General features: G+C 41.5%; 1 protein-coding gene across 3 annotated transcripts in view; it reads left to right on the plus strand.

Annotated features, from left to right (window-relative positions):
- Positions 1–9,788, plus strand: part of nek3 (NIMA related kinase 3) — a 45,143-nt gene extending 35,355 nt beyond the window's left edge. The window contains exons 15-16 of one of the 3 annotated variants that reach the window (XM_070892394.1): positions 5,946–6,072; positions 7,101–9,788. In XM_070892394.1, the coding sequence (XP_070748495.1) occupies positions 5,946–6,072; positions 7,101–7,170 (197 nt within the window). In that variant the 3' untranslated portion in view covers positions 7,171–9,788. Of the gene's footprint in view, positions 1–3,014; positions 3,089–5,945; positions 6,073–7,100 lie in introns of those variants that run through there. The other 2 variants (XM_070892395.1, XM_070892396.1) reach the window with 2 other exon arrangements.
- Positions 9,789–14,229: the final 4,441 nt, after the last annotated feature.

Below are 14,229 nucleotides of genomic sequence, written 5' to 3' on the forward strand. Positions count from 1 at the left end.
CTCTCGAGTGTCGTTGGCAATGGGGGTGCAGCACCTTGGGGTGCAGTGCCATGCTCTGGGACCACTGGGAGTCCTCTGCCACCAGTGTTCCTGGCTACCAGATCCAAGGCCTCCTCCATCCCTTCCATGTTATATCTTATTTTTTGGACAAAAACTCGGTGCCAACTATGTTCTTGGTGCTTAGTAGGCTTTTTGCTACTGGTGAATCACCGTCGTGCCTCTCACAACAGCCAGACAAGCACACACCACAGCCACACATGCTTTCAGTGCCTCTGAGCTCCCTCTCTCTCTCTCCCCTCTTCTGCGCATGTCATGATGACCTTTGACCTCCTGAATCGCAGGAATCGAGCATTGCCATGGCGTTGCTAAGGACGGCCACACTTTATGGCAGAAGGTCAAAAAGATTTTACGCCACCGCCCATTTCATATCGCTCGCAGTAACGCCCGCTTTCAAAACTGGAGACTAGGTGCTTTGAGAATGGGCAAGAATCCGGCGATCTGAAAACCCTTTTTTACCGCTCACACCGGAAATAACGACCATTTTTGGGCGATAAGCTCAAAGGTGGAGGTTTCTAGCCCATGGGGTTGGATTTTGGCTTTGCCATTTTCGGGGCCAAAACGGAGGCGGGGTGGGAAATTTACCGCCCCATTACCATTTGTGCTGTGTGGAGTAATTTTTGTCATTTGGGCCTGGGGCGCAGCGCAAAGGGAGGCGTTGTATGACTTTTGCAGCGCACAAACAGGAACCTCGGCACCTAAAATGCGGGGCCAGAAGAAGCGCTCCGAGAGAGACCTTGGGAGGGGGAACAAAAACAAACAAAAAATTCACAAATACATTCAAAAAACATTGCCCACAAAACAAATCGCTACAAAATAAATAAAAGAATAAAAACTGGAACTTACCTTTCTTGCAGTTTATCCAACTCACCGCCGCCGGTCATCGCTGGGCACGTTACAGGGCGTACAGGTCGGGTGCGAGTCGAAACATCGGGCGGTGTCACTAGGAGAGCCATTGCACACCCGGTGCAGCCTCTCCCCGGTGATGCTTCTAAGCGCCGCCGCAGAACCTGACTGGAGGATTGCGCCCAGACGCAAAAGAGCTCACCGTTCCATTTTCCGCCGCGGAGGGGCAAAACCCGGCAAACTGGGTCGACCTGAAAATCCAGCCCATGGATGGATCCATTTATGTGCTTTCTCCACCAGATGGAGCAAGCTGCTTTTATAAACAATACATTTTAAACATATCATCTACCTATATAATTATAATCTGCAGTGTATCCGCAGAGCTCAGAATATCTTAAGTTTAAGATTCACTGAAAAGCAACAAATAGAAAAAGATGAATTTTAATTCCTTTTCTCAGAAAAAAGAACCACCATGTTGCTAAAAGAAAATTAAAATTCCTGATGTCACATTGAGTCTCCGGCCATTATAAATCCCTAAAAATAACTTTTATAACAAAATAAATAGAAAACCATTCTGAAAAAAAGTAATAAAACCAATCTATCCCCTTTATTAATGCCTCCAATAATTTTCTTTAGTGCAGGCCACTTCACTCTCGGGGCCTCAGGCATGCCATCTCATCTGTTCCTATCGCAAGTTTGGATCCTTACCTAGGCCTTGCATCGGTTTTTTGTGCCTCCACAGATGTACAGTCTGAGAGCTTTTCCCCCCTCAGTGTTTGCTGCTCATTTGCTTGTCAGTAGAACAAGCATGTATGTTTGTGATCACCCACCACCTGCCCACTTCTGTCTGTGCATACACAACCACCTAGCTCAAAGCTGCTTTTTTATTCCCCTCGGTGGCAGTTAGTCACAATCTATTCTTGGCCTTAGCACCTACTCACTGCTGCCCAAGTGGCACCTCCGTTGACAACACCCAAATGTGGAATTTGCCATTCGAGAAAAAAGACAAAGCAAATTCAAAGCGTTTAAAAAGAAAAATGAAGATCGGCCCAGAGAATAAAACACAAAAATTGTTATAGACTGATGAAAACAGAATGATTCACATACAGGAGAGAGATGTTAGAAGAATGGCAGAAGTAAACAGATCGAAAGAGTAAGAAAGACTCGAATAGAAAAATATAGAGACAACAGCAAGAGAAAGGGCCTCAGATTTTCACCATATCTATTAATGACTTTGATGAAAAAAATAGAGAGTTGTATATCCAATTTTGCAAATTACAATAAGTTAGGAGGCACAGTATGTTGTGTGGATGGGAACAGGATGTTACAGAGAGACATAGACCGACTAAATGAGTGGGAAATGTGATGTCATTCACTTTGGACCTGATCTTAATGGTGAGAGACTATGAGATGTAGAGGAGCAAGGGGATTTAGGTGTCCATGTACACCAATCACTAAAAGCTAGTGTGGGGTACAAAATGTTATCAGAAAGGCTAACGGAATGTTGGCCTTTATCTCAAGGGGGTTGAAGCTCAAAAGTGAGGAAGTAATTCTTCAGTGTACAGAGCCTTAATCAGACCATATCTGGAGTACCGCGTTCAGCTCCGAATCTCAGGAAAGAAATATTATCCTTGGAGGAAATACAGTGCACATTCACCAGAATGATGCAAGGGCATAAAGGATTAAATTATGAGGATAGGTTACATAAACCTGGCTTGTATTCCCTTGAGTGTGGAAGGTTGAAGGGTGATCTAATTAAGCTATTTAAAATGATTGACGGATTTGATAGGATACAGAGAAACTCTTTCCTCTGGTGGTAGAATCCAGAACAAGGGGGCATAACTGGAAAATTAGAGCTAGGCTGTGCATATCAGGAAGCACTTCTTCACACAAAGGGTAGTGGAAATCTGGAACTCACTCCCCAAAATGCTGTGGATGCTGGGTCAATTGAAATTTCCAAGATTAACATTGATTAAATTTTTGTTATATAAGAGTATCAAGGGATATAGACCAAAGGCATATAATTCATGTTAAGGTACAGATCAGCCATGAGCTAATTGAATGGTAGAACAGGCTTGAGGCCTACACCTATTCCTGTGTTTCCTATACAGAAAGGCCCAGAAGGCGATGAGGAGTTGGGCAAGCATAGACAAAGAACAAATAACAAATTGGAGCATGGGATTCAAGAAACAATTAGATGAGTGAAAAGCTCCATTTAAATTTTCTTTTCATCTGTAAGCAGTATGATAAGAGATGAACTAGTTGTATTAAAAATTAATTGGCCTATTTCTCAGCGGGTGTTCTTCATATGCCAATTGTAAATTATTCATGTAGACAGACATATCTGATTGCAGGCCTAATATTATTTGACTGTATATTTTCAGTCACTATGGATACAGTACAAAGTTCCAAACATCACTAGTATGCAATGTTAATTTGTTTTTAATGTTCTAGCCAGCTGAAACTCTTCCGCTAGAGCAGAAATGAAGGTGGACTGATTCAATTTATTCTTTAATGTTGGATGTAATGTATATTATTCAAGAAGCATCACTTCATTTCATCATTGTAGCTTATGTTACTTGAATGTAACATTCTCTACATTATACACAATATGAACTTGTCAACATATTCCAGCAGAACAGTTTTTTTCTACAGCAAAGCATCCATAAACATTTTATTTATTCAGTACAGCACTTTCATCGTCTTTTTTAAATTAAAGTGAGGTTAGAGCACACTGGGGCAGAGTGTAGGAGCTTTATCCAGCATCTAAAGTACACTAAGCCAGATATCCTTGTTGCTGACACTTTTCTAAAATTGTTCTGTTCACCAACATTGATACCAATCATCTTGCTGAGGACAAAAGTCCATCCAGAACATTTTTGGGAAAAAAGCTACAATACAGGTAGAATAAAAAGAAAATAAATGGCAATGCTGGAAATATGAACCAAAAACAAAATGCTGTAAATGCTGGTTAGTCAGAGGAAAGCCAAGATAACATTACGGGTGTAACTCTTCATCCAAATGTGGGTAGAACTGTTTTACCAATGACTTCTATTTTGGCTTTATGCAACTTTAAGATCAACATTCACATACAATTTTACAGAACTTGTGCTCTAGGTGTTGCTGCACAGTTGTGTGGATTGAACTATTTACTATTTGACGAGGAATTTTTTTTCTTTGGTGTTTTCCAGAAAACTGGTAAATAAAACATCTCTGCTGGTTGTAAAGTGAATGTTGCGTTCAGTTTACATCCAACTACAGTTTTTTTGAGTGTGATATGATCTATCAATTACGTTAGATTTTAACTCATTAAAATATGGCAGCACAATATACTAGAATGTAAAAGAAAGCGTGTCTGTGTTGTACATAAGAATGTAGATGCCTCAAGAAAATGCAGTCCAGATAAAGTTTAAAAAAATGCACTGCTCTATTGCTCGCAGACACAATTGCTTTTTATGTCAGACATTTCTCCAGTTCCTTCAAATTTGCTGACACGACCTGCCTTTCCTGCCTCTCTGGGCAGCCTGTACCATATACAGTCTAAATGCTCTATTAGTTGTTTTGACCTGAATATTTATGTGTCTCCTTATTGTAGTCTATCATTATGTAAAACATCTTATTAGGGCTCAATTTATTTATATCTATGTACCTCTTGTTATGTATACACGAGGCTGAGTACTGTGAGCTAAACTTAGTGTGACCTTAGTCTTTATTACAACTCCAGAGTACCTAAACAACATGGCAGCCAACCTTTTATACTGGCCCTGCACGTGTGTGCAGGTGACCATTAGGACTCCAACAGTCGCGCCCTCTGGTGGCAAGTATTACATAGTTTACATACTTAACAGTTCTTATGTGAGAATAGAGCTTTTTCTTCCAGTGGAAACATTCCCAATTTCTATAGCCTCTCCTTGTAGCTCAGAAGCCAAATCCAAGTTATCAATTTGATTCTCTAGGATATTCTCACTGCACCATGTCCAGAACTGTACACAGTGCTCCAGGTAGGACTGGAGCAGTGCTTTATGCAAGTTATTTGCTCCTCCTGGATTCTTGTGCCCTATCTCTCAGGCTATGCAACCTCTGTGAATGATTTAGTTTGTAGGACGTGGCAATATTGTGTAAGCACTTTATAAAAAAAATGTACAAAACCTAATCACAAAAGAAACACTAAACTTGTCAAATGTTATATCATACTGCTATGTTCACAACATTTATATCAAACAATGGGCAGTGAATAGGGTTGTCATCCACTATCAGCGATGAGAAACAAAACCTTAATTATTGAAATATGAAAGTCAAAAACCATAGTGCAGGATGCCAGTATGAATACAAAGAGAGTGATAGAAGATGGGGTAAATCAAGAGGCAGTGGCTATATGATCTACTTGAGTTGTAAAAACCTGTAGATTTTAGGTGGAAGGGAAGAATGAGGGAGATAAACATTCCATAATTTTGTGATCATATATGAAGAATGTAGAATCATCGAAGTTTACGCCACAGAAGGAGGTCATTCTGCCCATTGTGTCTGTGCCAGAGTAGAGTAGGAAACTGTGTGATAAGGCTTAACTTTAATACAGGGAAGAGGAGGAAAAGGGTGCATAATGGCATATTTATTCCTGAGGAAAAATGAAAGGAAATTCCTAAAGAGCAATGATCCATAGTAGAATCAATTTAAAATAGAGAAAGATAAGAATCATAGGGAGTGAAATACAACTTTGGCGGTAGCCAATGGAGAAGAAAATCAGGCAAGTTATAAAACGGGCTGTTGGTTTCCTATCACGCATTTTGCACTACTGTCAAAGCCGAATTTCACCCCCATAGTGACAGAGGGAGGGGTTGGATGTGAGCCAAAGATTATTAGGCCGCAAGTTAGTTGTGCAAATTTGTAGTGGCAAATTAAATCATGTGTTTGGTTTCTCCATTCAACTACTTGTTCTATGTAGATAACCATCTTCTGTATATTAAATATTTGTAATAGCTTGGAAATTGATCTTCTACTACCGTTTAGTTTTGAAGCTATATAACTGACTGTCTTTGCCTTAGCGTCAGGAACCTATCTCATTGGCCCTCTATCAACTGCCATTGGAAAGGCTGATAATGTCGATGGTGAAATGGAAACAATCGATTTGGATCCAGAGAGGTCGGAACCCAGATCCGATGATGAAGACACGTAAGTTCAAAAGTTATTCGGATAAATAGCATAGAAAACTTTTCGGCCATTTACACAGCGCATTTAGAGGAGATTAGTGCTAGAGGAGAGGGCATGGCACAGTGGGCAGAGGTACTTGCATCTCCTCACTGAAAAATATTTGCTGCGTGAGAGCTTTGTAAGTGGAGGCCTCTTCTAATGTGGAGCAGGTTACAGACTTATTTATGTTGTAGCACCAGAGTTCAAATTCAAGACTGAAAACGATACTGACCCACCGCCCCGCACCGCCCCGCCCCGCCGCCACCCCACCATAACTATTTTTAAAAATTCATCTGATTGTTTGACACAGAAACCCATCACTATACTTAAGAGACTCCAAACTAAACTATTGAAAAATCAACATGGAGAGAGTTTCTGTTGGCTTGGTTTGAATACACACTCTAACCCCTGACCAATTTATTCTAGTCCAGAGATCTTGGATCACATGATAATTACAGATGAGAAGGCCATTTGGCCCATTTTAACTCATTTAACCAGAAAGACTCGCATGTACTCCCAAACCAGGAATTGCAGCATACAATTGTCCCAGTTATTCTGTAGTTTCTAAGCTGCCTCCCATGATTCCGCTGGCCCTTCTAGGTTGGCATAATTTGCAAGTCTGAGCAATTGCATTGAGTTTCTTAATCTCTGTGGCCTATATAAATTAGAAATAGTTCCAAAACCAATCAGTGGACCACCCTACTTAATAGTCCCTCTCCCCCATCCACCCGACATGATTCCACTAACATGTTACCTGTTGTTTCCTAAACATAGAACACTGTTAAGTTGCCCACTGCTTGATCAGCCAAGATTACCCTACCCATGAAGGCATTGGCATGCAGGGTTATCTGGAGCCAAATGGGAAATATCCCAGCTCCCAATGTCAGGTCTATCTCTCCAGGTCCCATTATGATCCAGGCTGGAGTAAAATAGACATTGAATGCCGCACTTTGTTGTTTTGCTGCTGTTGAAATGGTTGCTGAATGTCTTGTTTGTTTTAACTATTACAGAGACTTTGAAGAAGCAGATGAGCCAGATTGGGTGGATGAATTGAAGAATCTGCTGGAGAATAATCTTTAAAGTACTATTCTAACTGAATAATTGAAATGCTGAAAATAAAGAATGTTTTTCTTTTGAATTGTTTTAGTCATCAAATTTACATTGTTTGCCAGAAACCTGATTGAAATCCATCAGGGAAAAGAAGCAGAGATTTTTTTAAAGTTCTCATTTGCTGTTAAACTAGTAATTTTGGTAACTAAAGTAGCTGTAATATTTACTTTTAAATTATTGTGAATTTCAAAATAAATTGATTTGTGTGAATACTGAAACTATACACACTTTAGCAACTGTGATATAGCTTGAGCTCTATCCTACCTACATTGAACAACTTCTGAAAAACTGCAGTGTAAAGATTAACAACTGACAAAGATGAAGTTGACTATATAAAAACTTCATTCCTACCCTGCAATAATTCCGACTTAACCCTTTCCTTTGCCCTCCCTCCATTGGCTTCTCATCTCTCAGTTTGTCCTCATCTACAAATCCCTCCGAGGACCTGCTCATCCCCCAGCCCTACATTCCTCTCTCACCTTCTGGTATTCTGACGGAGGTCTACTCTTTATTTAGCGCCCCCCCCCCCCCCCCCCCCCACTCCACAATTGGTGACAGAGCCTTCAGTCATCTTTGCTTCTACATTCTGCATTCTCTGCCTCAGCTTCCTCACCTTGCTACAGCTCTCCTCACCTTCAAAAGCCTTCTTAAAATCTTTTCAACCCTACACCCCCCAATTCCTCCCTATACCTACTCGACGTGAAGTGCCTTTGGATGTTTTGCTACATGTTTGAGATTTAAATTCAGCTCAGAAGACGGTCTCTCAATTATGAAAAATTACAGTTGGTGGATTAGAATGCTACTCTACACCTGTAGACACTGCAGTTCTTGTTCTTCCTCATTATCTATGTCTTAAGCAGACTTGGTGTTCTACAACTTGAAAGCTTCTTCCCTCAGTTGTTGTTGCCGCCCAGCTTTAGCGATTAACCTGTACTCACAGTATATCATTCATTGCAGAATCCATGAATGTGTACCGTGCTTTCCCTGTTGCCTCCAGTTTGTCGGAAAATAGCACATCATCAGTGGAATGTATACAGACTAAATTACTTTGACAGATTTATTTTACAAATGCACTAAGATACTTAAACAGCATGTTATTTATAAACAATGGTAGATTCTGTCCATAGTGGATTCACATACCCTTTCTAGAACAAGTTTCTTAGAGTCTGATAAACAATAGGATTTTTGGATGAAATGGTTATTTTTCTCTTTTGGTAGACTTTCAGAATGCAATGTTGTCATGCAAATTCAAATTCACCCACAGAACTTGTATCTCTTGCCAGAGCTCAAGATAAGCATCAGAGCTGTGATTTATGTCACGGGACAACTTTCATGTCACAACTATTTCCTTGATATAAACAGACAGACTGAGATTCCAACAGAGCTCACACCTTAGGGGTAATATTAACATTTATCGCCGGGTGAAAAACAGGCAATAGTGAATCAGCTGCCTGTTTAACACCCCAGAAAATGTTCTTTTAGATTGACATTCCCTGCATATTTCCTTCTGTGAAAGTGTAGGAAACGTCATTTGCCAATCTAATTTCTACCATGCAATGGCATAGCACGTAACATGTAATATACAGTAACAGCAACCCTTCCTTGTTAAGAATGGGAAACCTCATCCACATGGAAAGAGATAAAATTAGAATGCAAATCACCAGTACCAGTGGGAGAGACCTGGAAAGGTTGCCTCATTTCTTTTTTTGGAAAGAAGATAAATCTATGATTTAGCCATTTTTCCCAGACGAGCAATATTTTAAGTGACTACTCAGCAGTGTTAGTTGTTCATTCTGCTGTTGCGGTGGCAAGTTTTTCTTTGATTTGCCCTCAGCTCCAGTCGAGTGCTCCGAACTGCTCCTCTGACTGAGGTCCTGTGGGCAGGAGGAAGGAAGGAGGACAGTAGGAGTATGTTTGAGTTTGTGTGTATGTATTGGCAAATGCGGCGGAGCCTGGTCTCCAGTCGTCTTCGATCCCCTTGCCACTGGACCAAGATCTTGCTCTGTCAAGCCCATGTAGTGGCTGGTGTGCAACGGCCACCCCACGTTAAAACAATTCACACACAGGCATCTTCCACCGTTTAAACTGAGTTCATCAGTCACCTGAGTATCAATTTTTAGTGTGGAAGCAAGTCATCCTCGACCCCGAGGGACAGCCTATGATGATGATAATTGTTCAGTGATCTGTGTTGGAAATTTCTTGTGTTATTAGGTGTAGGGTCACTTGCGGTTAATGTAGCTGGTGGTGCAGATTTATTGATGCTTATGTATCAAATATTATTCTGATTTGTGAAGACTGTTTGATCTAAGCTCTTGATTGAACCAAAGGGGATATGAAACATTAGTGCAGAAATTGAGGGCAGTTAGTCAGTATAGAGGGGGAATGTGTCACCTCTAGAAGCCTGATGAAATGTAAGTGATAAAATCTATCTCAAATTCTGAAAGAGGAATAGAAAGGGACTTGCCTAGTTAATTTTCATTAGACTCTTCTCCAGATTCCCGGTACTGTATTGAACTGTTTAATATCTTGCTTTTATTACTTGTAATTTGTTGGCTATGAAGCTCTTTTTGGTGTCCTGAAGACATAAATGCTAGTTTGTTATCTCTTTGCTTCTGTAACAAATTCTGTTTGTGAATAAACCTGTTTATATAAAAAATGGGTTTATGTTTTGGCTCTAAATTAGCTAATTAGAAACCCAAAACTCGAGACTGGCCAGGTGACATCATGGACAAAATCAGGCCAAAAAAAGGAAGGGCTGCTGACAGATGTTGGTCCTTAGAATTGGACACTGGACAGGTAAATGTGCAAAGGTTACTTCAGCTGTTTCATTTTATTGAACATTGTTTTAGGAATAAACTCTCTCTATATAGATATATATATATATTCCCAAAATATTCTTTGGAAAAATGATACTTGGCAAAAGTGTGCATTAAAATTTGATGGTTCGATAGTGCCTCAATACATTCTCACACAGGAAAGGTGTAAAATGCCTGTTTGGGTTCATGTAATATACCTTTATAAAAATCACCCAAGCAAGTTTATGGACTTGCACGAAACACTTCCATGCACATATCTTCTTTGTTGTGCATTATCAGCTTTTATTTTCTTGTGTATCAAAAAGGGTATTTTCTCTGCAAAACATAGTAATTTTAGCAGCTACTTAAATATAGTTTCCTAAATTAAAAACTCAGCCAGCCTCAATTTACTATAATTCAATTTTTTCCACCTAAATCAGTGAATACGCATGTTGGCCCAATGGGTAATGAACGGTGGTTATCACACAGGACATATTAATGCAGTAACTAAACTTTTAACTACTTCCACATTCTGACCTGAAACCAACAGCTAATTCTTTAGCTGTAGACTTGGGAAATAACAGCCAATGGATGAATGCATGCTGGACTTTGTAGTCCTTCTGCATTATTCAGTGGGGTTGTTTTTCTTGCATTGGTTAAAATGTGGAATTCACTGCCACAAGGAGTAGTTCAGATGACTAGCATAGATGCATTTCGGGGAAGCTAGATAAAAACGTGGCAGAGAAAGGAATAGAAGGATATACTAATAAGGTTAGATGAAGAAAGGTGGGAGGAGGCAAAGACCTGTTGTGTCGCACAGCCTATGTCTGTGCTGTAAATACAATGACTCGGAATTCGTGATGAGATTAACGTGAGGCCATCAGTGCTCATCGTTATAATGGAAGAAATCTGACAGCAACTTCTGAAGTATGCGCTTGCGCAGATAAATGCAGAAATCCACAAGTTGCTGTCAAAGATACCCTGCTCCTCCATAGACTCTGCATTGAAATAACTGCAGTGGTGTTAACTAGTTGTACTTGCCCAGTAAAAACAGCTAAAAAGTTTGGTGCATTCAGGAGTAAGTGAGTTTTAATGGCGTGATAAGTGATAATTACTGCTGAGCAACCTCTCTGGCTCTGAAAATGTGTGGACGATTGGGGCGCGATAGTCAATAATGTGGAGGACTGCAACAATTTACAGGAGGACATTAATAAATGCGACTGACCATTTTTACTGCACTTTTTCTGTCCTGCGCCTGTGTCTTCTTGAGACTCCACCCCCGATGCCTCCCGCCTAGAACCAGAACTGGACGTGGGGGTCCAGAATCGGAAGTGGGACCCTGCAATCAGTCCGATCACGTTGTTGCTCCATGGGTTGTTCAACCATGTCTGCTGCTCTTCCGTGGGCCTCCTGCTCATCCGACTGACTGCTGACCAGGCCTCCTGGTCTGCTGAGCAGCAGCGGGAGGCCGGGGGAGAGAGAGAGCCTGGGGAGGGATAGGGAGAGAGAGAGTGCCTGGTGGGGGAGGGGGTTGGGGGGAGATCGGAGAGGAGAGTTTCTTACACCCACACCCCATTTCGTGGAAAGCTCGGTGCATATGTTACAGGGGACATTGTTGGAGTAGATGAAATCCAGAAGTCACAACACTCACTATTCACTTCATACCCAATAAACCTGTTAACAATCCCATCTATGGTGGGGGGCAGGGTGTGTAGATACGGATTCTTTTCCCTCAATCTGGTTCAGCGAATACACTGAGTCAAACACCGTAGCCGCTTATAACAAAGCAGACTTTATTAATGAGCCGACACCTGGCCTTCCTTGCCCAATTAGGTACGGGCAAGTGGTTATGTGTAATAGCAACTGTTCAACTGTTTTTACACAAAGAGCTTTTCACCCTTGTTATTGCTACAATTTTACTGGCGTGACTAGTAACCAAGACCTTGAGCAAGTCTGCTATTTGTGCCAATGTTGTAACATTTGCAGTCTGACATTCTTAATGTTATTCTTCCATGAATCCTTTGTTCACTTCACTGTCTCTATACATTTTCACACATTCTCAGATGGGGGTAAGGACATGCACTTGCACTGGGATAAGGGACTTTGGCTGGAACTTGGCGGCTTTTGGGGAGATCTATCCTCTGTGGCTTCTGAAGTCAAAATGGATTGAGTTACAATTTGCAAAATCAGTCAGAACTTGGGCTGGGCAGTTCCAATTACAAACTTCAGGGTGTGGCTTACCCTCCAAGGGGACCAATAAGCAACAGGTTAAGTTATATTGGAGAGCCAATCACAGACAAGGCAGCCAATTTGGCAGTACAAATAGATGCATCCTTAATAAACTTGCAGAATGAGCATATAATTGGCAAATGAAGTTTAACATAGATCAATACATTTTGTTAGGAAGAATAGGGAGGTCACTTATTACTTGAAGGATTAGAGTCTAGGTGGGGTAGAGGAACAAAGGGATCTCTGAGTACAAATACATACTTCGCTAAAATTTGCAACATAGGTTAGCAAAGCCATAAAAAAAGCAAAGCAAGCACTAGGGTTTCTTTCTAGAGGTATAGAATTGAAAAGTAAGGAAGTTATGTTCAACCTGTATCGAACCTTGGTTAGACCACACTTAAAGTACTGTGTACAGTTCTGGTCGCCATATTATAAAAAGGATATGGAGGCATTGGAGAGGTGCAGGGAAAATTTAAAAGGATGATACCATAAATGCGAGGGTATATATAATCAGGAAAGGATGAACAGGCTGGATGTCTTTTCTCTTGAAAAAAGAAGGCTGAGGGGTGATCTATTAGAGGTCTTTAAAATTATGAAAGGTTTTGATAGTGGATACAGAGAGAATGTTTCCACTTATGGGGAAGAGCATAACTGGGGGCCATTAATATATCTTTCTTACCTGGCCTGCTGTGGGATCCTGAGAGGTGCGAGAACGTGTCGCCTTGTGATTCTCTCTTGGCTACAATGTATCAAATGTGAAAATGTAGCAAGATCAAAAAAAGAGTCAGAAGAAAGCCTCAGAAGGGGGAGAGACACCAAAGCGCATGATTGCATATGCCTGCAGCACTATTTGCATACGATATGAGAAGCCTCTTGCAACAACTTTTTTTGTCTTGGAGAATTTGTTTTGATTATTTTTTTCCCCTCTCGCGAAGTTGCTGTGGAGGCTATAGTGACCTCTCCCAACAACTTGTTCAGCTCTTTGTCATTGCGGATGGCGAGCTGCAGGTGGTGGGGGTTATCCTGGTCTTGTTGTCATGGGTCGCGTTGCCCGCCAGCTCCAGGATCTCGGCGATCCGGTACTCGACAATGGCAGCCAAGTAGACTGACACTGGCCCCGACACATTCAGCACAGTAACCCTTGCGCAGTAGTCAGTGAATGCGACTGACAGAAAACTGGAGGCTGGCTCGGGATGGAGGGGTCTTAGATTTGGAGTGTCTTTTCCTTTCCCTCCAGTTTTAACTGCGACCAGACATCTTGCTAAAACTCTCAATGGCTCTAAACGGCTGAACTCGGCTCCTCTACAGCTTCTGCCTGCATCACGTGCCACTTCTCAGAGGGCGACACAACACGCCACCCATAGAAAACCCCTGACCCAACCCACATGTCCCCAGCAGCCAATCACAGGAGGTGGTGACGAAGATTAATACAGCCGGAAAAAAAATCATGACTTATTGGAGCGGAATCCCGGGATCGCGAGTTGGTGAGAGTTTTCATTAAAAATCATGTGTCTCGCAATTGTTGGCATAACTGCAATGAGTGGCTAGGATTTGGAATGCACTGCCTGATAGGGTGGTGAAAACAGATTCAATAGTAGCCTTCAAAAGGGAAATGGATAAATACTTGAGAAAAAAATTGCAAGAATATGGGGAAAGAGCAGGGGAGTGGGACTAATTGGATTGTTCATGGAAAAAGCCAGTGCAGATGGACTGAATGGCCTCCTACTGCACTGTACTGTTCTATGATTCTATGGTTGAAGGATTAGAGGGGGGTTGAGGAGAACATTTTTTCAGCGAGTGGGGATCTGGAACGCACTGTCTGAAAGGGTGGTAGAAGCAGAAACCCTCATCACATTTAACAAATACTTGGATATGCACTTGGAAGTGCCGCAACCTACAGAGCTACAGACCAATGGCGGTGGCGGTAAAAGCGGACTTGCCGACTGCGGTGGCAGCGAAAGTGGACTTGGATGGAGATTGAGCAGAGACAGAGGATTTAAGGACA

The sequence above is a fragment of the Pristiophorus japonicus genome, chromosome 10 (genome assembly GCF_044704955.1).
Source record: "Pristiophorus japonicus isolate sPriJap1 chromosome 10, sPriJap1.hap1, whole genome shotgun sequence".
NCBI lineage: Eukaryota > Metazoa > Chordata > Chondrichthyes > Pristiophoridae > Pristiophorus > Pristiophorus japonicus.